At 36.6% G+C, this 26,140-nt stretch overlaps 1 protein-coding gene across 1 annotated transcript; it reads left to right on the top strand.

Annotated features, from left to right (window-relative positions):
- The first annotated feature begins 15,830 nt into the window (after window positions 1-15,830).
- On the top strand, window positions 15,831-25,546 carry LOC148876883 (putative inactive receptor kinase At5g10020). The gene is made up of 3 exons (XM_088975711.1): window positions 15,831-17,111; window positions 20,341-22,011; window positions 24,719-25,546. The coding sequence occupies exons 1-3, from the start codon at window positions 16,178-16,180 to the stop codon at window positions 25,294-25,296; spliced, it is 3,183 nt and encodes a 1,060-aa protein (XP_088831837.1). The 5' UTR covers window positions 15,831-16,177; the 3' UTR covers window positions 25,297-25,546.
- Window positions 25,547-26,140: the final 594 nt, after the last annotated feature.

The following is a 26,140-nucleotide window of genomic DNA, read 5'->3' as shown; positions in this document are numbered from 1 at the left end:
CCAATCCAACACCTAGTGCAGTATCATAATCGAGTCTAGGGGTCAGGTGTAACATTCCAGTTTTGTCCATCTATCTCCAAGGTCCAGGGCAATGTTGGAACGCTATTCCGGTTCAGGGTTTCAAGAAAACCCACACTGCATGTACCTCAGGTCTCACCCTGGCAGGTGAGACAGGCTACCCCAACCAACTTGGTATCACATCAGTGTCAACCTTGGCAGGATAAATCTCCCCAGATCTATCCAACGGCTGTGAAGATTCTAAACTAACACGAGTCTCATGTGTCCAGTTTAAGGGTATTACATAGAAACACATCATAATAACATGAATCAAATATGTACTTTATTCATTTACATTAAATGTCATAATGTACATCATTCAGATTGGAGCTAAGGGCATACACTATCTAACAGCTCCCACTTGCACTTAGGTCCAATCGGGTACAAGACGGAGTCCCAGACTTTCCAAGTGTTTCTCAAACACTTTCTGTGTCAGAGGCTTAATCAATGGGTCTGCCACATTCTCCGATGATGCTACCCTTTTAACATCAATCTCTCGTAGATCCAGTGTTGTCACATAACAGTGGAATGGGTGATGTGTTGAATTCCAAATTCCAGAATGAACACATCCATTCTTTAGGTAGCCTCACTTAAAGCAATGTGTTCGGCTTGGGTTGTGGACTGTTATTCTTATTACTCAAGGTTCCACTGTTAAGATGTAACCAAATGTAGACATTCTACCATTTGGATCCAACTAGCAGTTGGATCAGTACACCCCTCGATCTGTAGTGAACTACCATGGAATACCAGGCAAAACCTTTTTGTCATTCAAAGGTATTTTTAGTATGTTTTTCACAGCGGTCCAAGGCTCCTACCCTGGGTTAGATTGGTATCTGCTTACCACACTCACGACTTGAGAAATGTCAAGACGAGTGCACAACATGGCATACATGATGCTCCCTATGGCTGGGGCATAGGGAACCTCTTTCATGCCCTCAATCTCTTCAGGAGTCTTGGAAGACATACCCCTAGAGAGAGTGAATCCATGTCTAAAAGGAACATTTCCTTTCTTGGAGTTCTCCATGTTGTATCTCTTGACTATTTTGTCAATGTAAGCAGACTGGGATAATCCTATTATCCTCTTCAATCTATCTCTATAGAGTCGAAGACCTAGTATGTAGGAGACTTCTCCAAGATCTTTCATGGAGAATTACTGTGAAAGCCACACTTTCACCGTAGTCAACATTCCTACGTCATTCCCAATGAGTAAGATGCCATCTACATACAGAACCAAGAACGTAACCTTATCACCACTAGTTTTTCTGTAGACACAGGGCTCATCCAGATTTTGCTCAAAGTCAAACTGTTTGACAATATAGTCAAACCGGATGTTCCAACTCGTAGAAGCTTGCTTAAGTCCATAAATGGATCGATTTAGTTTACATACCATGTGTTCCTGACCCGCAGCTATGAAACCTTGTGGTTGCTACATATAGATATCTTCAATAAAATCTCCATTCAGAAACGCGGTTTTGACATCCATTTGCCAAATCTCATAATCATGGTATGCTGCTACAGCTAGCAAGATCTTAATGGATTTAAGCATGGTCATGGGCGAAAAGGTTTCCTTATAATCGATTCCTTCTTTCTGAGTGTACCCTTTCGCCACAAGATGATCCTTGTAGGTCTCAACCTTACCATTGGGGCCCTTCTTCCTCTTAAATATCCATTTGTAACCAATTACTTTTACCCTGGGGGGTGGATATATTAGAGTCTAGACTCCATTGGTTTCCATTGAGTCTATATCAACTCTCATGGAATCTACCCACTTCAAGGAATCTATGTCCAACATAGCTTCCATATAAGTCATGGTATCTTCCTCACTGGTCGTGGCTTCCACCAAGTAACTTTCTTGGTCATAGTCGAAATGAACTGGAGGCCTGGAAACCTGAGTAGATCTCCTAGGTTGATTATTTTTTGGAGCTGGTGGAACATCTCCCACTACCCCTGGACTCTCCTCATCAAGAACAACTTCCTAATGATGATTATCTAGGATGTACTCTTCTTCTAAGAAGTGTGCATTTCGACTATAAAACACCTTTTGCTCTTTTGGATCATAGAATAAGTAACCTACAGAGCCTTTGGGGTAGCCTATGAATAGGCAACGGTTGGTCTTGGATTCTAATTTGTTAGCACCTGTTCTTTTAACATGTGCCAGACAATCCCAAATCTTCAAGTGTCTCACACTTGGTTTCTTACCGGTCCAAAACTCATAGGGAGTCTTCAGAACGGATTTGATTGGAACATGGTTCAGCACGTATATCGCAGTCCCTAATGCGTAACCCCAAAAGGATGTGGGTAGCTCTGAGTGTACGAGAAGTGATTGGACCATATCCAATAAAGTCCGGTTCCTCCTTTCTGACACACCGTTAAACTGGGGTGTAGTATGAGGAGCTATTTGTGATACTATCCCATTGTCCTTTAAGTAATCCTGAATTCGTCAAAGAGATACTTACCACCTCGATATGATCGAAGAGTCTTAATTTCTCTCCCTAACTATTTCTCGACCTCTTGTCTGAATTCTTTGAACTTTTCAAAAGATTCAGACTTATGTCTCATTAGGTACACGTAGCCATACCGTGAGTAATCACCGGTAAAGGTTATGAAATAAGCATGCTAGTTACGTGTCCTAATATTCAAGAGACCACATACATCAATATGTATAAGGTCAAGTGTTCCTATACATCTTTCAGGCTTACCGTTAAATGGTTGTTTCGTCATCTTACCCTGAAGGCAAGGTTCACAAGTTGGAAGATGTTCTATAGTTAGAAAATCCAAAGGACCATCCTTTACCAACCTTGTGATATGATCTATATTAATGTGGCCAAGTCAGTAATGCCACAGGCATGTGGGATTTATTGTATCACGGGTCCTCTTCTTGGGGATTATTTTTGAGGTAGTTTCGGTACGTTTTGTTTCCAAGAAGGATGGAGAACATAGAGACCATTCTCAAGTTCTCCGTATGCGAGGAATTTGTTATTCTGTTTAATAGTAATCACATTACTGAATAAGATAGAATAACCATTCATGCACAATTTTGAGACAGAAATCAAATTTCTTCTTAAATTTTGTATGAAAAGACAATCTTAGAGTACAATAATTCCTTCTCTAAAAACGAATTCTACAATTCATATAGTTGTAACTATAACTATTGCAGAAGTCCCCAAGTAGAGCGTCACTCAATCTTCTGCTTATCTTGAACCCTTGCAGTGAGTTACACGCATGAGTTGAAACCCCAGAGTCAATACACCAAGAAGTTGAAGTGACCAACAAATTGTCTCTATGATAAAAGATTTGAAATTACCTTTCTTCTTAGTCTCCAGATATTGAGGGCAATTCCTCTTCCAGTGGTCGGCCTGTTTGCAGAAGTGACAGGCATCTGATGCCTTATCCTTCTTCTGCTTCTTAACTTTGCTATTTTTCTTCTGAGCCTTCCCTTTAGCCTTCAATTTTCTCTTGCCTAATTTTCCACCTTTAACAAGCATGGCTATTAGCTTATCCTTCTTAATCAGTTCTTCAGCCCTCTACAACATTTTGTTGAGTTCCTGAAGGCTAACATTTAGCTTATTCATGTCATAGTTCATGGTAAACTGATTGGAGGGAAGCAGAGAATTGAGGATAGCATCAATTTTAGTGTCATGGTCTAGCCTGACCCAAGAGCCTCCAGTTCATTAATATAACCCATCATCTTTAGACAATGGTCATGAACATGTTGGTTTCCGGTCATCTGTGCGGTCATAAACAACTTTAAGAACTTTGCTATTTTTCTTCTGAGCCTTCCCTTTAGCCTTCAATTTTCTCTTGCCTAATTTTCCACCTTTAACAAGCATGGCTATTAGCTTATCCTTCTTAATCAGTTCTTCAGCCCTCTACAACATTTTGTTGAGTTCCTGAAGGCTAACATTTAGCTTATTCATGTCATAGTTCATGGTAAACTGATTGGAGGGAAGCAGGGAATTGAGGATAGCATCAATTTTAGTGTCATGGTCTAGCCTGACCCAAGAGCCTCCAGTTCATTAATATAACACATCATCTTTAGACAATGGTCATGAACATGTTGGTTTCCGGTCATCTGTGCGGTCATAAACAACTTTAAGACCTTCTGACGAGTAGAACAGTTCTGCTCATACATAGTCTTTAGTCTATCCAATATGTCATTGGACACTTTGATCTTATTGAATTGTCATTGTATTGGATTATCCAAAGAGGCTATAATATAACACCGGGCAAGAGAATTTTTCCCCTCCCATTCTTGATACTCTCTTCGTTTGGCCCAGAAGCCCTGTCACCCGGACGATTAGGAGTAGGGTTTTCATCAATTTTGTCCAATTTCTCAAACGTTAGGACCAGCATAAGGTTATGGAACCAACCAACATAATTTGGGCCCTTAAGCTTGTTGTCATCCAACAGTCTAGCAAATTGACCGTTTGCCATTTCTGATAAAGGGCAAAGCAAATATTAGTGCACAACCTTATTTGATTCATGTTATCTACATAGATATAGCTTTTAATCTATGTTCTATTTCCATTTGTTCATCTCTGAGATTTCCCTCCTATCTCAATGACGGAGACTGCGAATAATGTCTTTGGAAATGTGGAAAATCACATAGGGTGCATGGAGCCAACTGTTTCAGATGCATAACCCCACCACCTTTCTGTGAATGATCATATCCACTCATCTTATGAGCTTTCCCTTTGGCCTCTGTCAGACAAGGTTCATTGCTATTTTAGGTTAAACCTCTCTGTCTAGTGAGTGCTCACCCGTCATATTCGTGAACGCCAAGGTACCGTGAGAGAGTCTTTTATTTTAGGATAGGCCCCTCCCACATCGGTCTATGACGCCCCTATCATCTTATGAAACAATCAAATAGATCCAACATCAAATGGATAGCCAAATTTTATAGTGTGTTTCCTCATTACTGAAGGACCCATCTTCATGTTAATGATGGAAGGGCTTTATGAATTCATCATATGAATTTCCCTATCACATGCACTCATATTCCAGTGGAGGGAAAGAAATATTACGCCCTAGTTTGATTTAGGTCAAATCAAAGTGGCTTCCACTAGCTTTCGTAAAGCCATATTTAGATGGGCCCTAGATGGCTAGGGTTCTACGTGGTTCCTCTTGGAGAGGAAGCTAGTGTGGGGCCCACCACGAAGGGAGATCATCCAATAATCTTAAGGACACCATGGCAATGATGTGCGCAAGAGCCACTGTCGTATCTGCATGGGTCAAGCACTTATGGCCCATGAACATTGCACATCACACATCTATACATCACATGCATGAAAAACATAATTGATCCAATCAATTAAATAACTATAAAACCCATAATTAAAGCCCATATAAAATAATATTACTGATTAATATTATCTAGGTATATGGGCTGAATTGCAAATAGCAGTTCAGCCCATATAGCTTTTATGCTAAAATGGGCTAAAGCAGTTTTAACATATTAAAATTGGGTTTTACAAATTGCATCTTGCAATTAACCATCAACTCCTGCACCCATGAGTGAAAAATTAGGGCTGAGAACAGCCCCCATCGAACCACAGATTCAGTTCAACCAGTTTGGTTCAATCTAGTTTGAATGTTTCTAGGGTTTGATTTTTAATTCAAGATTTAATTCAAGAAAAGTTAATTTGAAATTAAATAACTGAAACAAGACAATCAAGAATCGGTAGGAGGGTTGTTCGTAGGACTGCTACCCTGCAAAACAAAAGTTAGATCGTAGTATGCAGTTTCCAAAACTGCAAACCGCAGATGGCAGAACCCATATTTGCGAAAATCTCTCCTCTACGCAATCTGCTTCAACTTTGAATGGCATAAAATAGAAAAACCTATTTTCTATTAATATTACATCAAAATTGAATTCCTATACATTCCATTTAAAAATTAAAAATAATTAATTACAGACCAATAATGAAAAAGAACAATAGGAGCGCAGATTTCTTGCACCATTAAAGAATTCGATCTCCACCGTATGAACAGCCCAAAAATCAAGAAATATATAGAACAATTCTAAATATAAATCAAATTTATAAATATTTAATTTTAGATCAATCACCCAAAAACTGGGAACAAATTTCCCCAAAAAACGCTAATCTGTGCAAATCGGGTAGAACGCCTTCTGCCTATTTGCACAGATCCATATCTAGTTAATTTTGGTTCAAGATTTGAACCTGGCTCTGATACCACTAGAGGGATGAGAGATCCATCATATGGATGGCTAAACCCTGTAGGAAGGTTGGGCGAAATTTCAAAAATTTATCTCTCTCCCATGTGAGAATCACATTCTCTATTTTAGAAAACTGCATTTTCAATGATCAATCTTGAAACCAAACCGGACCAGATGTGAAACCAAAAGGTAGGAGAGGGATATACCTGATACAGAGTAACAGTAACTCCCAACGAAGGTATTCATGCCCAAGGAAAAACCAAAGATGGCTCCCACTGAAGATGACATAATGTGAGGTGGAGCAGAATCAGTAGGATGGCTCTTCAGCAAGAACCAAATTCTTCAGCTAGAATGTGATGGAGGGATGGTGAGCATGACTTCAGATTACCTTTTCTACCAAAAGGTAATATCAAGAACCTTTCTTGATCACTCCCACAGGTGGAGATCGAACTGATAGGGGTGGCAAGAGCAGGAAAGAGCAGAAGGCAGGAGCCGTCAAACTGTAGATTCTTCTCTCTTTGTAATCTGCTAACTGAGTATTATTTTTTTGGAGGTTCTTCCTGCTCCTCTATTTATAGCCTTTAAAGAGAGCATCTCCTAATCCCATTAGGATTTTCATAATCCAAATCTTGTATTTGGATCTGGACTCTCTTTAAGAGATAAGGATAATCCCTTATCTTATCTGTAGATAAAGATTAGCCTTCCTAATCAAATTAGGAGTTTCCTGATCCAAAACTTTATTTGGATCTGGACTCTCTGAGTGGATAGGGATAATACCTTATCCTATCTGTTGATCTAAATCACAAAACCGCCCCCTTTTAATTAATCTTATTAAGCCTGTTCGAATTGGGCTTTAGGCCCATTAAGTCTATGTGCTCACTTAACCTCCTAATTGCTGCCCAGTTGGCTATCCTTGTATGGCGTGGGACCCAAACATTGATCTACACATTAGCCACATGGGTTCAGCCCATTCTCTCTTACAAGGCCTGGCCAAATTCATTGTAGGAAACAATGAACCCCTGAATCCATCACCATGGACTCTTAGTGGGCTCAACATTTACACTAAATGGTCTTTGGGTCAAGCCACTTTATAAAAACCCAAGGACTGCGGGCAAATGCAAGATTAGCCCATCAGCTATTACCCTCAATGGTATTACACTTAACCTTTCAACCCATAATGATCAAACACTGCCCAACAAGAGAGGACCTCTCCCTCGGCTACAAGGTACAGGACTGCACTCTCTACTAAATGGATCCCGGGAATTAAAACCTTTTGCAAACATTTTGAAACCATAATATATATATATATATATATATATATATATATATATATATATATATATATATGTGTGTGTGTGTGTGTGTGTGTGTGTGTGTGTGTGTGTATCTCTATATAAATATATTTTGTAAAACAAATTTCAACAGTTGAAGCCAACTTCTGGCAGTTTAGGTTTTCAACAGAGAGAGTGCATCCCCGATCATTCACTTTGTCCGATAAAGGGATTGATCCTGTCACTATGATCACCCACTCAGATGAATTCTTGGACTATCCCAACATACCTAGGTTTTGACCCCCTCTAAGGATCTCACTGATTGGCATATCAAAGATAGCCCAATTCGACACCTAGTGCAGTATCATAATCGAGTCTAGGGGTCAGGTGTAACGTTCCAGTTTTGCCCATCTATCTCCATGGTCCAGGGCAATACTGGAACTCTGGTCTGATTCAGGGTTTCAAGAAAACCCACATTGCATGTACCCCAGGTCTCACCCTGGCAGCTGAAACAGGCCACCCCAACCAACTTGGTGGCACATCAGTGTCAGCCTTGGCAGGATAAATCTCCCCAGATCTATCCAACGACTATGAAGATTATAAACTAACACGAGTCTCATATGTGTCCAGTTTAAGGGTATTAAACAGAAACACACCATAATAACATGAATCAAATATGTACTTTATTCATTTACATTAAATGTCATACTGTACATCATTCTGATTGGAGCTATGGGCATACACTATCTAACACCTTGACGGGAAATCGAGTTCCTTTGGAGTGGTGTGATTGGGAGTAAGTGTTATGGGCTCAATTTCAAGCTTGGGACTCAAACTTTCAAGGTGTTAGGGGTCCTTGGCATGAGGATCATCCGTCATAGGCACCAGTGGGGCTGGTTGCACTACTGTAGGGGTGTGTCCTTTCTGCCCTAGCACTTCCATCATTAGAATGAGGCGGTCAACCTTCTTCTGTAGGGCGTTGAACTTTTCAAGATTCATTTGTTTTTACAACTAAGCCTCACGGGGGGAGCTATGTCGAGAATGTGATCCCCGAGATGGGAAGTAAGCGCTAGAGCGATAGGAGGTGTTTTGGGGATACATGATTGCTTTCGATACATGGGGAGAAAGAAGATTGAAAATCAGCTTTTTGTGTTGGTTCCCATAGATGGTGCCAATTTGATGTTGTTTGATTCGAGGTGTGCCGAGTCAAGGTGTGTTGAACCGAGGTCTGTTGAATTGGGTACGCAACAGATAATCCTACCACTAGATGAAGCCAAGGTGGAAGGACAAGGTCGTGCACCGAGGAGATCTACAAGAAGGATAGAGTCAAAGGTCCAGGGATGAGGTCCCAAGAAAGGCACTCCAACGCTCAAGTCAGTAATGGGGTGATGTAGTTGGTCAGACCGAGCTTGGCAAAACCAAGGAGAACAATAAATGAACAAGAGAGCTAGAGGGCTTAGAGTGTTCCGAGAGTTGAAACCCCTTTACCTTGAGGAGAGATGCCTTTAAATAATTGAGTGTCCTAGTTCTACCTAGACACGCTCCTTGCGGGATCGTTGGGATGAGGTTGCCCACCGAGGTTTTCGTGGAGCTCCACCTTCTCCAGTCGGGGCATTTATCCTTGGGAGGTGGTGCTTGTCCTTGTCCATGCAAGACTTCGCTTCTATCTAAGGTCTTCAATGACATAGTTATTCACACTTGTAGGTGAGCAGTGCACTGATGTGGTCCAAGGACATCGGCCATGGAGGTGCCCACATGGCAGATCTGACTAGCTAGGGCACCGCCCGAACAAGTATAACTTCACCATCTGGTCCACCTCTCCAAGTGACTAAAGTAAGAATGCTCCAAGAATCTTTGTAATTAACCTAGAAACATTTATCCCAAGTACGCATCCCACGTCTCTTGCTTAATCGGCTCCAAGAATCTTTTAAAATATAATGCTCATACTTGCCTTGGGTTGATGTCTAAAGGTCTATGAAAGAAAATTAGTCCATTTATTTTCATATCTCTCCACTTTATTTATGCTCATACTTTCTCACTCCTTTTTGCATGTAACTAGTGAAAGCATCAATTATAAGTAAATGTTGTAAAAATAATTTATCTTTAAGATTTATTTCAAATAATAAATTCTTCTTCATTTGTATAATTGCAAGTACTAATTTATTAGGACAACGATTTAAATTAAAAAAATGATAAATCAATCTCTAATACAAGTAGACAATATTACATGATACATATTACATGGAGACACAAGGGCATAGTGGTAAAGTGGTTCGAACTGCCCACTGGCTAACACGGCCTGAACACTATAGCAATCAAGTTGTGTCATGCCAAGCTCGAACCAAACCTTGGTTCCATGCCAGGCTTAGGTTTTGATGCCTGTAGGTCAACACGACATGACACGAACAAGTGGGTCATGCTAGCACAACCCATGTGCTGGCCCAGCATGGTCCGGATAGTGGCTCAGCATGGTAGTGCACAAAGATGGCATGCACCAATTCACTCAAATGGATGTAGCCATTGGGGACCCCCAAATGGTTGTTTTTTATTTCTTGGGGGATTTAAAAAAAAAAACCCTATTAGCTATAAATAGCTAGATTGGGGGTATTTGTATATTTTCGCTTTAGGGGGAGGAAAAATGACTTAAATGCCCCCAACAACTATATAACAAGTAGTTTGAGAGGACATCTTGGTAAAGTAATAAATTACCTATGTAAAATACCAAAATACCCCTTCCAACAACTATAAAATGGCTAATTTTAGGGTATTTTGGTCAATCAAATTATTTATAATTCATATAAATAACCTTACCCTCCCTCGTTTCCATCACACCAATTCTCATACTATTAGATACTCACATATTCTCTCATACTCTCTTAGTTTCTACTCCTTAGTCCCTAATCTCAACTTTATTAAAGTTTCAACAAGGAGAAGGCTTGCACAAGTGTCTCAAGTCAACAATTTGGGAGGCTTAGAAGTTTCATCAGTTTAAATCAAGCTAGGATATCAAACCAGGTGATCAGTGGTAATTAATTTTCATTTTTTAGGATTTTAATATTTTAATTTTTTTTAAATGGCTAGTTCCTCTTAAACTCCCTTATCCTATAATTTGGATGATGCCCAGTTGCAATACGATAGTATTGATATGGGTGTTAGTAGTATTATTGTTAATGAAGCCACTCTTAATACTATTGCTATAAGTGGCAAGAGAAAGGCCAGTGAAATCTAGACTATGTTTAATATGGAAAATGTTGAGGGAAAGGAAAAAAGAACAATTTTCATAAAATGTAGAAGTGATTTTAGTAATAGTAACAAAGGTGGCATTGACCATTTGGCTAGAGATATGACCAATCATTTGAGAAAAATAATAATAATGAAAATCAAACACAGTTTTAAGTGTAATTTTTTTCTATAATTTTCAATATTCACAAGAAAATTATGAGGCAAAAACTAACAAAATGTGTTGTGCATGAAGAACAACCCTCTTTATTAGATGAAAACCTTAGGCTTGAAAATTTTTACAACAATCTATAAATCCCAATTAAAAAAAAGTTTCTAAAAATACTATTAGAAGCTAAGTAGATGCTTTAAAAATTCTGTATTCATATAGACATAATCTAATTTCTACTTTGTTAAATCTTAATTTTAAAATTACACTTACATTTGATATATATTTGGACTTCCAAATATAGTATTAGTTATATTTGTATTATGGGGTATTTTATTGATGAATCATGGCTTTTACAGTAAATAATTTTAGGTTTTGCAAGAGTTGAATGGCCACATACCGGTTTAGCAACCACTATAAGTATTTTAAATACTTTACATACTTGTATATTGAAAATAAAGTTCTTTCTATTAGTTTTGATAATGCTAGTAATAATGATTCAGCTATACATATTTTAAAATATCAATTAAAATCATTTTTAAATGTTAAATTATTTTATATTAGATGTGCCTGTCACATTTTAAATTTATGTGTACAAGAAGTTTTAAATAAATGATTCATATAACATGTTCTTTAATATTTACCAATTAATGTTTTAAGGAATTTTCCCTTGCTATATAAGATATTGGAATGTATTTTCCATGTATTTATATGGTATATAATCACCCAATTAAAGCATTTGATAAATTAAAGTATGTATAAAATTCCTTAAGAAATGTTGTTTTGCTATTTTGTATGTAAAATACCATATAGCCTTTATTTTCTTGGAAATTGATATGTTAAACTATAAAAGAAGTGAAAGGGGCAACCAGGTTTGCTATTTATTTTGACATCCCCATTCAAAAGAAATAAAATAGAAAAACAAAAGTACTTTCTACTTCTAAGCCTTACCTGTATTTGAATCATTGTTTTACACTTTCAACCCTACTTCTTGCTCCTTAATCAAGTGGTTTTGTTACAAGATGATTTTTATTATGGCATTTGCTTAAATAATGATTCTTATTAAGTAATAAAATATCTTTTCAACATGTTTATTAGTTATTAAGGGCCAATTTTATTTGTAGAGGTGAGTGCACTTGTGATGGGATGTGATCTAGTTAGTTAATTGAATAAAAAGCTAGTTTTGGTCTATTACCATTTATTTCTCTTTAGTTCTCTTTATACTTGCTCTTTTTACCATTGAGATGAAGATCTATCAAAGACAAGTATTCTTTTGAGATATAATGTGATTTTTATACTTTTTCTTTTGTAAAGTAAAGATCCAATAATCTTTCTCCATTTTGTTTAAAAAAAAAAAGTTACCTATGAGTCTTCCACATGATATTCCTCTTTCTCTTCTTTATTCATGGAGAATTTTAAGTTTAAATACCTTGTCACATGATCAAACAAAAAACCCCTAGGGCTTTCTTTCTCAAGTTATGAGACCTTGATCAGCTCAAAGACCACTATACAAGACAGGTTATATAAGTGATTCAAATTAGGGTAAACACAATTGCCCAACTAAAGGGTAATTCTACATGATGGATGGTTCCTTTAGACACATTCCTCTAAATGGCTGAAATTGCAAGGTCAATAAGTTCATCTATGGTCTATTTGTGGTGTTGGAGGAAGATGATCTTCCATGTTAGCCTTTATTAAACATTTTTGCCATTTATAGAGTCCTCACAAATAGTTTGTTCCCAGTGCTGAGTTTACTTTATTTTCTCATTAGTATGGTCTATTCCTAGGTGTTGTTTGTCTTTGCTTCATTTTTCTCTACTCTAGTCATTTGTTTGGATCTTTTGCTGATTATTGGACATTGTTTTTAATCTAAGCATGAATAAATGAAATTTGCCATTTATGAAGTCTCTTTAACTGATTTAATTAGCAAAACCTTTCTTTAAGTAGGGAGATTCTCAATATGAATCCACCTATTTCGGCTATATAGATGGATCTTGTGGCCGATATGAAGCATCTATTAGATAAAAAGTCCAATGGATTAACCTAACCCTATGGGATGCACAAGTGTTGAAAGATGTCCATGATTATTGGGGAGTAACAAGGAAACTGAATTGGTCGTGGTGAATTTAAATAGTACCATATTTGATTTTTTTTAATTTCAGAAAATAAAAAAAAACCATAAAAATTCTAAAGGGGTTTGGAAGCATTGTTGGGGAATAGAGAATAAGCTTATACAAATAGCTGCATTAAAACCACTAGCAAGTGTGCATATGCTTTGCAAATACCTTTTTTTTATGATGATGATCATAGCAAATAAAGTGTTTTTATGTCCATAAAAATTATTCTTATTCATCACATTTATTTTTGTTTAATTAATATGATTAATATACAATATTAGAGATGTTCTTGAATGTTTTTTTTTTTATAATTTCTTGTATCTTTTATACTTTTCTATGTTTTCAGCTTTGTTTTAATTTTTATTATTATTTAATTATGGCATCAAGGATTGACACGTTTGACCTAAATGGTTGAACTGTTGATTTGGCACCAAAGAAGAAAATAATTCAATTTTTTGAGCTGGTTTTGAATTTGTATTTTATTTTTCACATCAATAAAGACAATTATTCTTTTTTACACTTATTTTTCTTTAATTAATATGGTTAATTAATATAAGATTCAATGAATGGAAAGTAATATACCCTAAATATAAGACTTGATGGGAGAGAGTTGGACTAAGATTAATGTAGTAGTTCAAATTACATTCTGTGCCATCAAAATTAAAAAACCAAATTCAAAAATAAGTATACTATAATTAAGAATAAGATTCAATGAATCTTAATAGGAGTTAATACTTTAAATAATAGTTAAGAATAAAAAAAGTACTTGTTCAAATTGCATTTCTATCCTTACAATTAGAGAGAAATCAAATTAGAAAAAATTAAGGTATTTTAATGAAACAAAATTTCAACACTTTCATTAAGGGGGCGTTATTTTTTTGGATTTGGAGAGGGGGGAAATTAGTCAATGGGATTTTGGTTCCTATTGACAAAGAATCCCATGTTCTTTTTTCAGCTTTATGTGGGGACCAAGAAAAATTTATTACCTAGGAAAGTGATGCTCATCTCCTAGGTGAATAAATAACTTTCTTACATAGGGGAAAGTTGTCAACACTTGAATAGGACAAAAATGCCCCTTTTAATAATGGATTTATATGACTGAAATGGTCATTGACTTATTTATCTGAGAAATAAAATAAAAAAAAAACATGGGTAAATGCACTTACCGAAAAGCAAATGAGGCCTAAGTGTAAATATAAATAAAATAAAACATCAATCCATCAAAATTTTAAATTCCATAAAAGTGACCTTAATTTGCCTACTCTACTTCATTAGTCGGCAGACATTGCCCAGGGATCACTATCGGAAAAAGTAGTGAGGGTTTGGTGCTGGCAATACAAGAAAGACTTTTAACTCCTTTTTGGCGAAGGTTTTGGGTTTGGTATATGGCAACTGTCTTATGTTAGGGTTAATCAAGTCCCACCATAAAAAATGATGCACCAATCAGAAGGTCTAAATTCATTTGATCACTCTGATTTCTTTATCTGGTACTCGGTGTATCTTGATCATCTCAGTATCTTCCACGTGGTAGATGATTATGAGCCCCCAGATCTCAACCATCATTTTCGCGTCCATCAGAAGTACTATCCTCTTCACTCTTGGATGTATGCCACGTGTAGAAGGCATATAATTATCTCCTACGTGTTATTCACGTGTAAAAGCATGACTTCAAGTACTCCTGAACTGTTTGGTACTTTGGTTGCTTCACAAAACGACAAAAGCCTACACCAAGAATCATCGCATAATACGAGGATGTGTTTTCAACCGTCTGATTTATACATTATTTATTTTTGGGTAAATGACTAAAATCTCTCTAAAATTTTGAAAAGTTGATAAAAAATCCTTTAAAACTTGATAATTGTAATGATCTCCCTTGAATTTTTTGTTACAGTTGCAAGTGGATCTCTCTATTAGAATCTTTTAAAAATAGACATAAAAATGATCAAAATACTTACACAATACAAGTGGCTGGTTCTAGAGAAAAAAATAAAACACAATTTATTAAAACAAAAAAAAAGAATTTAAAATTGAGCTTTAGTTTTAAGTGATTGACATCGAAGATAAATTTGAACAATAAATTAATTTTAGGAAAGAGATTGAAATGATTTTGGATAGTGATTCATATATAGAAAAAACTTGAAAAATAAATATTTTGGTCAAAATGACTGCAGGAATATTTTAGATATTTTCAATTTTCATGCCTTTAAAAATAGAAGATTCTAATCGAAGGGATCAACTTGCAATTATATTATGAAGTTCAAAAACAGTGATTAAAATTACTAAAATTCAGAGGATATTTTAGAAATAACCTAAAACTTCATGGGAGGTTTCAACTTTCAAGTTTCAACAATTTACTCTTTTTTTTTAATTTTCCACTATCTTGGTGGTCTCTTTACCTAATCCTCCCAAAGTACTGGCAACTGGCAGTAGGAGCACATGGTCGGTCTCATATATTCTCATAAGTGGGACCCACTCAATGACTGTCTCGATCTATCAATACATGTAACACGTGGCAGGTTTTTGCAACCCCCTAAGGAGGCAACGAGGAATTACGGATCCGTCTACTGTAGGAGTCGGGAGCCACAGCCAGCAAAAATATGAGCCGCCCATTTCCACTAATCGGACGGCAACAATCTACAGTGCTGTCTACTAAGGAGGAAGAGATAACGACGTTAATGCCGTTAAGCCAGAAGCATGTGGGTTGGTGGGCCGGGCGGTTCTTTCTTTACAGACTGTAGACTGTAGTTACCAGCACCAACCAGCGCACATTCTCAGACTAACCCGCCAATTTAACGGAATTTACGCATCCCTTCTCGCTCCTCTCTCTCTTCTCTCTCCGAAAAACACGTGCAGTCGGGCATACACTTCACCCTCACTCCACTCTGGCCCTCTCCCTCTCTCTCTCTCCCCTTCTCCTTCTCTCTCTCTCTCTCTCTCTCTCTCTCTCTCTCTGGCACTGGAGTTCTGAGTTTTACTTCAATATAATGACCCTAAACTTTCTCTTCGTGTAATTTTTAATTGTAGGTATTTCTCCCGCACTACTTGTGTCGTGTGTAGTCTTGTTTCTGCTCCCCCCTCCATTTTTAGTTTGAGGATATTTTGTGCTTCTAGGGTTTCGAGAAATCTCTCCATGAGGGAATAATTAAGGATTTCTATCTGGAAAGGAATGTATCTTCATCTCCATTTGCATTGCTTCTTTATTTTCTTCTTTGTGGTATTTTTCTCTGGTGTTTTAGCTTCCCCAGTAGATGAAGTTCGTTCTCTACTCGAATTCAAGAAAGGGATCCGAGACGATCCACTCGGCTACGTACTCGAATCATGGGACCGGTCTTCAGTGGCATCCAACGGCTGCCCTCGGAACTGGCACGGGATTGCGTGCGACGAGTCAGGCTCCGTCGCTGGTATTGCTCTTGACGGATTGAACTTGAGTGGCGATTTGAAGTTCTCCACCTTGAGTGGACTGAAAATGCTGAGAAATTTGAGTCTTTCGGGGAATTTCTTCACTGGCCGGCTTGTGCCCGCAATGGGAGCTATGGTTTCTTTGCAGCATTTGGATCTATCCAGGAATCTATTCTATGGGCCAATCCCAGCTAGGATTAATGAAATTTGGACTTTGAATTATTTGAATCTCTCGTCGAATAATTTCACAGGAGGGTTCCCTAGCGGAATTAGAAACCTTCAACAGCTGAGGGTCTTGGATTTGCATTCCAATGGGCTTTGGGCGGATATTGGGGATCTGTTGTCTGAGCTGAGGAATATCGAACACGTTGATTTGAGCTATAATATGTTCTATGGGGAGCTCCCGTTGAGTGCGGATAACATTTCGAGCTTGGCGACTACCGCACGTTATGTGAATTTGAGCCACAATAGGTTGAGTGGGAAATTCCTTTTGGATGATACAATCAAGTCTTTTAGGAACTTGGAAGTTTTGGACCTGGGTAACAATCATGTCAGTGGAGAGCTCCCTTCATTTGTCTCTTTATCTTATCTTCGAGTTTTACGGCTTGGAAACAATCATTTATATGGATCTATACCGGAGGAGCTATTTGAAAGTGTGATTCCGTTGGAAGAACTGGATCTCAGCGTCAATGGCTTTTCAGGTAAAGTATTTGCAGGAAAATGAGGAAAAAGTATAATTTGTACTCTTGCGTGCATAAACTTATTTATTTAGTAGTTCTTGTAGCCTTTCAAAAAAAATCAAGCATTGTTTTGTTCTATTGGGTCTCTCCATGTTAGATATCTTTCTGGTTTTTTGGACTATTATCGTATATTGTATGTAAATAGAAAACAAAATGATTTGGAGTATAAATGGGCAAATCTAGCTATAATGAAACAAAGAAAATTATCTATAGGAGTACAAGAATACAATGGGCTGAAAGTTGCATACAACACAGAGAAGTGGGTTTTCTTGATTTAAAGAAACACATAATGTACCAATAATTGAAAATTTTATTATTACTTTTGAAAAGAAAATTAATTATAATGAACTACGCATCTTCTTTGACAAATTTATGAGATTGAATGGTCAGCTTTTCTGGCCTTACGATACGTTTTACAGTGGCTCTAGCATTCTGTTTTTTGTTTTTTCTTGATACTTTATTTACTGGTATCTGGGAGTGGATTATCTGGGGCTTCATCATGGCATTTACTGTGGAAATATTATGAACTTTTAACCAGTGGAATGTTGTAAACATATCAGAAAGGAAATGGGGACCACATAAACAACGTGGTTTGGTATATATATGCTGAAGGTGTTTTTGATGGTGATGATAGGCCAAGTAACTTAATTACCAAGCAAGCTAGCTCTTATTGGAGGGAAAAGTCGTATTCTCTACAATTTGAAGGAAGTGGAGTGGAAAAAAGTGTATACTGTTAACTATAGCAAATACCTAAAAGGAAAAAATAATGAGAGTAGAAGAACCCCACTTTGTTCCAGTGTCTAATCTTTCATGTTGAACCCAGTGGACAGTGAAAATGTTGACAACCTAGGATTTTGTAGATTTCAATATTTACCTTGAAAAGCAATACTATGTTCTGTTTTATGCTGGAACTCATGTTGGCACTTTTGGTTCATTATTTGGACTTGACACAACGATGATGGAGAATATGGAACCAACTAAATATTCCTGGATAATTATTTATGTAGGGAAGAATATTCCTCTTCTATTACATTGCAAACTGCAAAGTAGCACTCCGTTATCCTCTTGAAAGATTTATTTTAAGATATCTGCTAAGGTGCTTTGGGCAATTCTACCATGTAGTAATCCATTGTATTTGATAGAAAATTACTGATATTTCCACATCTATTTTTCTCTGTGTTTAAAGGAATGTAGTGATAGCCCTTTATTGTCTTGAAATAGAGGGTAGTTGGTTGAGATGGTCTGATATCGTGTAATGGTCATCGGTGGCATTTACCAGGGGTGTAAAATGCTAGTTTATGGCTTTCAAAATAGGAGATGGTCAAAATGGAAGTGGAGTTAGATGGTGAAGAAGAATTTGAAGCCAGTAATGAGATGGTGAAGTTAGGTGTTTTCATTCGAATCTTGGATGAACTAGATTAACTATATATATACACACTAGTAGCATGCATATGCTTTGCACATGGCAATTCTAGATGATGATAATGATAGTAATAATATATCCAAAATTTTCTATTAAATTTTATGTATTTTTTTGTTTTTACATTTTATATTTTTTATTATTAATTGGATGTAGAATTCAAAATCCAAATCTGATTATATAAACACCTCATCCAAATATGAGATAATTGGATTGAGTTGTGAAGTTTTAGGTATCATTGACAAGCCTATCTGCTTGGTAGGGATGCAAACTGATTGGATTGAATTTGATTTAGGGTATATCTGAATATGATCCAATATTATTAACAGAAGATCTGATTGCATCTCATTTCTCATAAACACGGATTTGAATATTAATCCGATGAGGAAGTCAAATATTTGGATCTGATCTGTTCCAATTTAATTTAAAAAAATAATAAAATATTAGAAGAAAACTAAAATATAACAATTTAAATAAAGAAAAACAAAAAATACAAGTATCTTTTCACCTACTACTTTTCACCACATTCAATTCACTCTATTTAAATCTTACATTTTTTTTTTGATAAATGAACAAAAAAAAAAAAGATACACAAAAAAAAAATAAAACATTACAAAATGATGAATCTAGCCAAACAATAGGGGTGCAAATGGATCAGATCATGATCCAATCCGATCCTTTTTGTCAAATTCTGATATCCCCAGTTCAGATCTTCGAATCAGATTGGGTTGGATAATAGGATCTGATCAAGAACTGAATCAAATATTTTGTTTTTGTATTTTTATATTTTATTATTTATTTATGGTGTTAAAGTTACATTTAACCCAAAAGCTGAACTATTTATTGTTAATTTTTATATTTTATTTTTGGCTAGTTCTAAATTATGTGTTTCATTTTCATTATCAATAAAAATAATTGTTGTTTATTACGCTTATTTTTTAATTTGATTACATAAATGTGTCTACGTTTTTCTACAATTTTTGTGATTTTCTATATTTATTTATATTTTAAAAATTATATTACCTAACTATGACTTCGTAGATTGATCAATTTAATTCGGATGGTTGAATTGCTTAACCACCACTTGGATAAAGAATGGTTTTGTTTTTGAATCAATTTTAAAATATATGGATTTATATTGTCAAAAATATTGACATAAATCTAATTAGTAGCATTTATTAGTGAAAAATAACTTAAAGATAATGGATTTAATAAGAGAAAATGGGATTTAATGCAAAGAGGCAGCAAGGCTAGTAGAGATAGTTTCAAAAAATATTTGCTTTCTAAAGGTTTAGGTGTCATATGTTAATGCAAAGAGGCAGCAAGGAATTATTCTGATTAAAAGCTACTGAGTAATTATGGTAGTTCTGGTGAAAGTGAAGCTGGGCATGGATGAAGTTGGTGAGGAGAAGAGAGTGAGATCTTCAGCACTGTGGGATTCCTGAACTATATTCCTTTCATTGGAAACAATCTATTGTTTTATTTATTAAAAAAAAAAACAATATGTTGTTTGTTTTTCTTCTGCATTTATTATGTATTGCTTGTAAAATCTGATATATATGTTTGGCCTCAACCTTGGGATTCAAGATTCTACAGTTGCCTTTTAATAGCATGGCCTTGTTTCTTGCAAAATGCTGTTTAAATAGAATGTAGAACCGCAAGATATTTTATGGTTCCATATGCTTGCTTAATAAATGTTTTCCTTTGGTGGTTTCTTTTATTTGATGTTGGATTTGAAGCTTTTGATTTCTGAAATTTTCATTTTTGCAGGTTTGATTCACATAATTAATTCCATTACTCTGAAATTTTTAAATCTTTCATCAAATATGCTCTCAGGCCCGTTGCCTTCTGCTCTTGGAAAATGTGTGATGGTGGATTTTAGCAAAAATGGTCTCTCTGGTGATATATCTGTTATGCAAAGCTGGGGTGATACTTTAGAGATCATTGATTTGAGTTCAAATGCATTGTCTGGAACCTTTCCAATCCTTACTTATCAATTTCAGAGATTGTCTTCTATTAAGATCATGAATAATTCTTTAAGAGGTGACCTACCTATTGAATTTGGGACCTATCCAAGACTAGCTATAGTTGATCTCAGCTCAAATGAACTTACTGGACCCATTCCAAGTAGTTTCTTCACTTCATTGTCATTGATAAACTTGAATATTTCAGGAAATAATTTCACAGGAAATATTCCTCTTCAAGGCTCAAGGACAACAGAGTTATTGGTTTTACCTTCTTATTCGCAATTGGAGTCACTTGATTTCTCTAGTAATTCATTGACAGGTTCCTTGCCTTCTGAGCTAGGTAACTTAGGGAAGCTTAGGTTGCTAAATCTGGCAAGGAATAGCTTGTCAGGAGAGATACCAAGTGCAATGAGCAAGCTCAATGGTTTAGAGTACTTTGACTTATCCAATAATAATTTCAATGGTAAGATCCCTGACAGGCTTCCATCTAGTCTAAAGGATTTCAATGTGTCTTATAATGATTTATCAGGACAAGTTCCTAAAAATTTGGTGCATTTTCCAAATACTTCATTTCATCCTGGAAATACGCTACTAATCTTTGCAAATACTGTGCCTTCACAGAGCAACAGCCCCATGAGTTTTAATGGTAAGGGGCAGCATCACAGTTCAAAATCTAATATCAGAGTAGCATTTATTATTGCCTCTGTAAGTGCCACTTTGATGATTGCTTTTGTTTTACTGGTTTATTATCGTGGACAATTCCAACAATTTCCTAGAAAAAGTAAAATAAATGGCCAAACAATGGGAAGATATATTAAATCTGGAATATTTACACATACTTTCCTTTTCAAACTCCACAAAAACATTGAACCCTCTCCAACTTCATTGACTTTTTCAAATGATCACTTGCTGACATCAAATGCAAGGCCATTGTCTGGGCAGAAAGAGTTTGTGGCTGAAACTACAAAGTTTTCTTTACCCAAGGGAAGAGAGGCAGGTCCAGAGTCCAAGAAATATGACTTTCCAGATAATCATCCTCCAACATCTGAGTGGAAGTCATCTCCAAGATCCCCTTTATCTTCCTCACCTCGTTTTATTGAAGCATGTGAGCAACCTGTAATGTTAAATGTGTACTCACCAGATCGGCTGGCTGGAGAACTACATTTTTTAGATAATTCAGTAGTATTCACAGCCGAGGAGTTGTCTAGAGCCCCAGCAGAAGTCCTTGGTAGAAGCAGTCATGGGACTTTATACAAGGCTACTCTAGATAGTGGACATATGTTGACCGTGAAGTGGTTGCGTGTAGGACTTGTCAAGCATAAGAAAGAATTTGCAAAGGAAGTGAAAAAAATTGGGTCTATTAGACATCCAAACATCATCCCCTTAAGAGCATACTATTGGGGGCCCAGGGAGCAAGAAAGGCTGGTACTTGCAGATTATATCTATGGAGATAGTCTGTCTCTTCACCTCTATGGTAAGATCTTCCAACAACTTATATTTAAACTCCACCCAATAAATATAGCATTGCATTGTGTTCTATCTCTATTCTCTACTCAAAGTTTTGCAATTATCTTGCTTCTATATTTAGTATCTAAAAGCCATTATTCATTGTTTATCTATATCCATTATTATTATTGTTATTGTTATTATGGAGTTCTTTCATTATCTTTTCAAACAAAAGATGTTAAAAGGTGTTATTCATTCGGTGGCATTTTCCTTTAAGAGGTTTCAGGCCTAGTTTTCCTTGGGTAAACTAGACTAGTATATTCTTGTATTACATATCAACAAAGTTTTTGGATTTTGTTCAAAATAAAAAAAAAAAAAAAAGAAAATGTTAGAGTTCTTTGTCATGTTCCAAATGCAAACAGAGTTATCCTCAATTATATTTGCTTGCACTTGGACCACCATATCACTTACTATGAAGTATCTCATGACTACTCACTTGTAGCACCCAGGAAACCCCAACAAGCAGAAAGCTTTATGCTATTTTTGCAAAGGGGAAAGGAAGGAAGTCATTGCCAACTGATTTCCCACCCTCAAGGCATACAATGGATGTATCCTTTAAGTAATATCTTCCAACTTACTGGGTCCATCTTGTCCAATATGCAAATAGTTGGTTGTGTTTGGTTGGATGTAGAATATTTTGGAAATGGTTATTTTGGGAAATATGAATTTCTCACTTCTTGGTTGTCAGTAAAACATGAGAAGTTTAAATTTTACCAAAATCTAGAGTGCACAACATCACAGAATGAATTTGCACCTTTTAAAAAGTAAGTCATTTTGCTTGATTGAGCTAAGATTGGCTTCAGCTTGATGGGAGAATGGCATTAGCTCGATCATAGCCTTTTAAGTTGAGGCCTCTGTCATGGTCTGTTTTTTTTTTTTTTTTTTTTTTGAAACAGGTTAAGGTATTGAATTGTATTAAAGTATGAGGAAGAACATAAATAACAGCCCATGTACAATGAGAGCCTGTACAATGGGAATATACAAAAATGTGTCAACAAAAGAAAGGTCCAGCTTGTAATCCAGACACCCTTGAATGCCCTGTGTACACTTAACCAAGAACACAAAAAGCCTATAACCTCTGTCATGGTCTGTTACATGCCCTTGATACTTTTTTTTTTTTTAGAGAGAGAGAGAGAAGGCAAGGTTAATTGTATTTTATGGCATCAGCTCATTACATGCCCTTATACTTTGTAATCAATGAATTAATTTTTCTAAAAGAAACCAAACTCAACTATAGGCTTCCTACATATATATAAAGGCTCTCTTTGGAATCATTCAGCAACTTGGTAGTGGTAGATTGGATACAGAGCCAACCTTTTGGCTTTTTTTTGGGTACATGGTGACTGCTCTTAGACTTGAACCCATCTTATGCTTGTCAGCCTCAGATTTTAATATTGCACCAAGCAATGGCCCCTAATTTAGTAATGCAGTCCACACTTCTTGATTGGACAGTGTAGGTTGATGGTGCATTTATCAGTTAATTCCTGAAGGATGAATCAAAGTTGGCCGATTAGTTGCAATTTGGACTTTTGATAATTTCTGAAATGGGTGCCCAAGTGGAGTGCTCAAAAAAAACTTCAGGATTAGAAGTGGCTAAAATCCAAGGATGTTGCTGGTAGATATAAATAAAATTTTGAGGGGTAAAAACTTCCAGAAAGCTTTTTGTATAGAGGGGTAGAGGGCCATACACATACTCTTTTTTCAGTTAATACATTATACTTCACCTTTTCTCAAAAAAAAAAAATCTAGAAAACTTCGGCTGTTGGGGGTGAACAGCCTGGGCTGTTGAGAGCATTTTTGGGCATGACACATACCCATTCGGTCCCCTGCTTGTCTCTTTGATCAAAAAAAATTTGAGGGCAATTACTCTATTACCCCACACCCATGGTAACATGTCATGCCCAAGAATGTTTCAAATAGCCCAGGCTGTTTGCCCCAACAGCCATAGTTTTTCCAAAATAATCACTCATATCCCTGTACTTCATTCAACAATTAAGTAGGTCTTTAATTGTTGAAATGCTAAATGACACATTTTAAATTTGGAATCTTTTCCAGCATTCTATTTTCAGTTCCTATTTTACAGTTAACAAATACCAAAATCCAATTTGTCTATCTTTCAATCAGTGTGAACTAGAGGATGCATATTTGTTCTGTTTATTGACCAAATCTTTATTTTGTTTATTTGCTACAAACCACACAAGCACTAATGATGCTAATGTAGAAGGTACGAGTACTCAGCTGTCTACCTTTGGAGGTTTCGAAACACCTAATTTAGTTTTTAATGGATGACTGATGACACAATTTTTGCCTGGTCTGTCGGTTATTTTCCTCCAGCTTTAAGGATTTGGTAATTACCATTGTCCAACTGCATCAGTATGCAATATCTCTATTAAAATGATCCCATGCACAATTTACTTGATGTGTGTATTCATGCCACTATTATCATTCTCTTGGCAAAATTTTACTTTCTAATAGATGCATTGCTTTATAAATACTGTCCACCTCGCATGAGAGTTACTTGGTATATGTATTTAAGTTCGTTGTTTATTTGTGTGACTCTTACCGATGCCAACGCATTATAGATACTGTACACATATTTAACAAGATCTCTTGAGTACATGGGAGATTGAATCTGTAATTAACATGTACAAATCTTTGGTCAATGTGTCTTGTAGAGACCACACCTCGAAGGTACTCCCCACTATCGTTTAGCCAAAGGATAAGAGTTGCAGTGGATGTTGCAAGGTGTCTCTCTTACCTCCATGATAGAGGCCTACCTCATGGTAACCTAAAGCCAACAAATATACTTCTAGCAGGACCTGATTTTACTGCTGGTCTCACAGACTATGGTCTCCACCGTCTAATGACCCCTGCTGGGACTGCAGAGCAGATGTTGAATTTGGGAGCGCTTGGATACAGAGCCCCAGAAATAGCTTCTGCAGCAAAACCATTGCCCACATTAAAGGCTGATGTTTATGCATTTGGTGTGATACTCATGGAGTTATTAACCAGAAGAAGTGCCGGTGACATAATTTCGGGCCAATCAGGCGCTGTTGACCTTACAGATTGGGTTCGACTTTGTGCCCACGAAGGACGAGGAATAGAGTGCTTTGACAGAGACATTGCTGGTGGGGAAGAACCAACGAAAGCAATGGATGATTTGCTTGCCATCTCTCTCCGGTGCATTCTCCCTGTAAATGAGAGGCCTAATATCAGACAAGTCTTTGAGGATCTTTGTTCCATATCAGTTTGAAATTTCTGTAGATGTATCTAGGAATTCGCTTTGCTTTCTTGACTACTATTTTCCTTTTTTTTTTCGTAATTGGGTTTCCGAGCCCTCCCGATCTGGGCTAATCTTTGTTCTTTTATCCATGTAAAGGGATTATTGATCCATTGATTGATTGATATTATTTGAGGTTTGAGCTTGAAAATTGTAATTCTTTGTCAAATGTCATTAATAAAATAATAAGATTGTTTACGGCCGAAGGCACTTAAGCTTTAAATCATGTCTTCTTTTGCTCTCAAAGATTCGCTTACAATTTGGGATATTTCCTCTCCCTACTGTAATTGGATAGCAACCTGCAGATGCACGACAGCAGTATACACCAAGACCAAGTGGGGATGGGGCAAGGGGTTTAATTGCGGTTTGTGGCCTTGTAGGTGAGACTTGACTCTTGAGAGCTTACCATAGTTGACGTTGAGGTTGGAGCGATCACCTAATTTGGAAGAACTTGCCGAGTTAGTCTGCTACTCATCTAGTGAACTGTGTGCATTGTCAGGGCATTTGGTCAAAGGCTATAGTAAGAAATGGCAAATGCAAAGAGAAACAAGACAACGGGAAGTGAACAACTACGGAGGGTGTGAAGTGATTAATTGACCACAGATGTATCTCCTATGATCAATGCTACAATGAAGCCAGGTCTATATTCCACACAATTTCCACAGCTGTGCCAATGGATGACCCTGTAGTCTCACTGTCTCAGCGTCCGCCCCTATTACCTCCATATGGGAAAATGCACGAGATCAAATTGATGCAAATATGTAACACCATAGCTCTCTATAGTATAGGGTGTGTTGACTTTAATCTTTTGGCAAAT

Source organism: Nelumbo lutea, chromosome 1, assembly GCF_056320005.1.
Source record: "Nelumbo lutea isolate HS-2025 chromosome 1, American lotus-T2T, whole genome shotgun sequence".
In the NCBI taxonomy this organism is placed as follows: domain Eukaryota; kingdom Viridiplantae; phylum Streptophyta; class Magnoliopsida; order Proteales; family Nelumbonaceae; genus Nelumbo; species Nelumbo lutea.
This window is presented reverse-complemented; position numbering and strand designations above follow the sequence as displayed.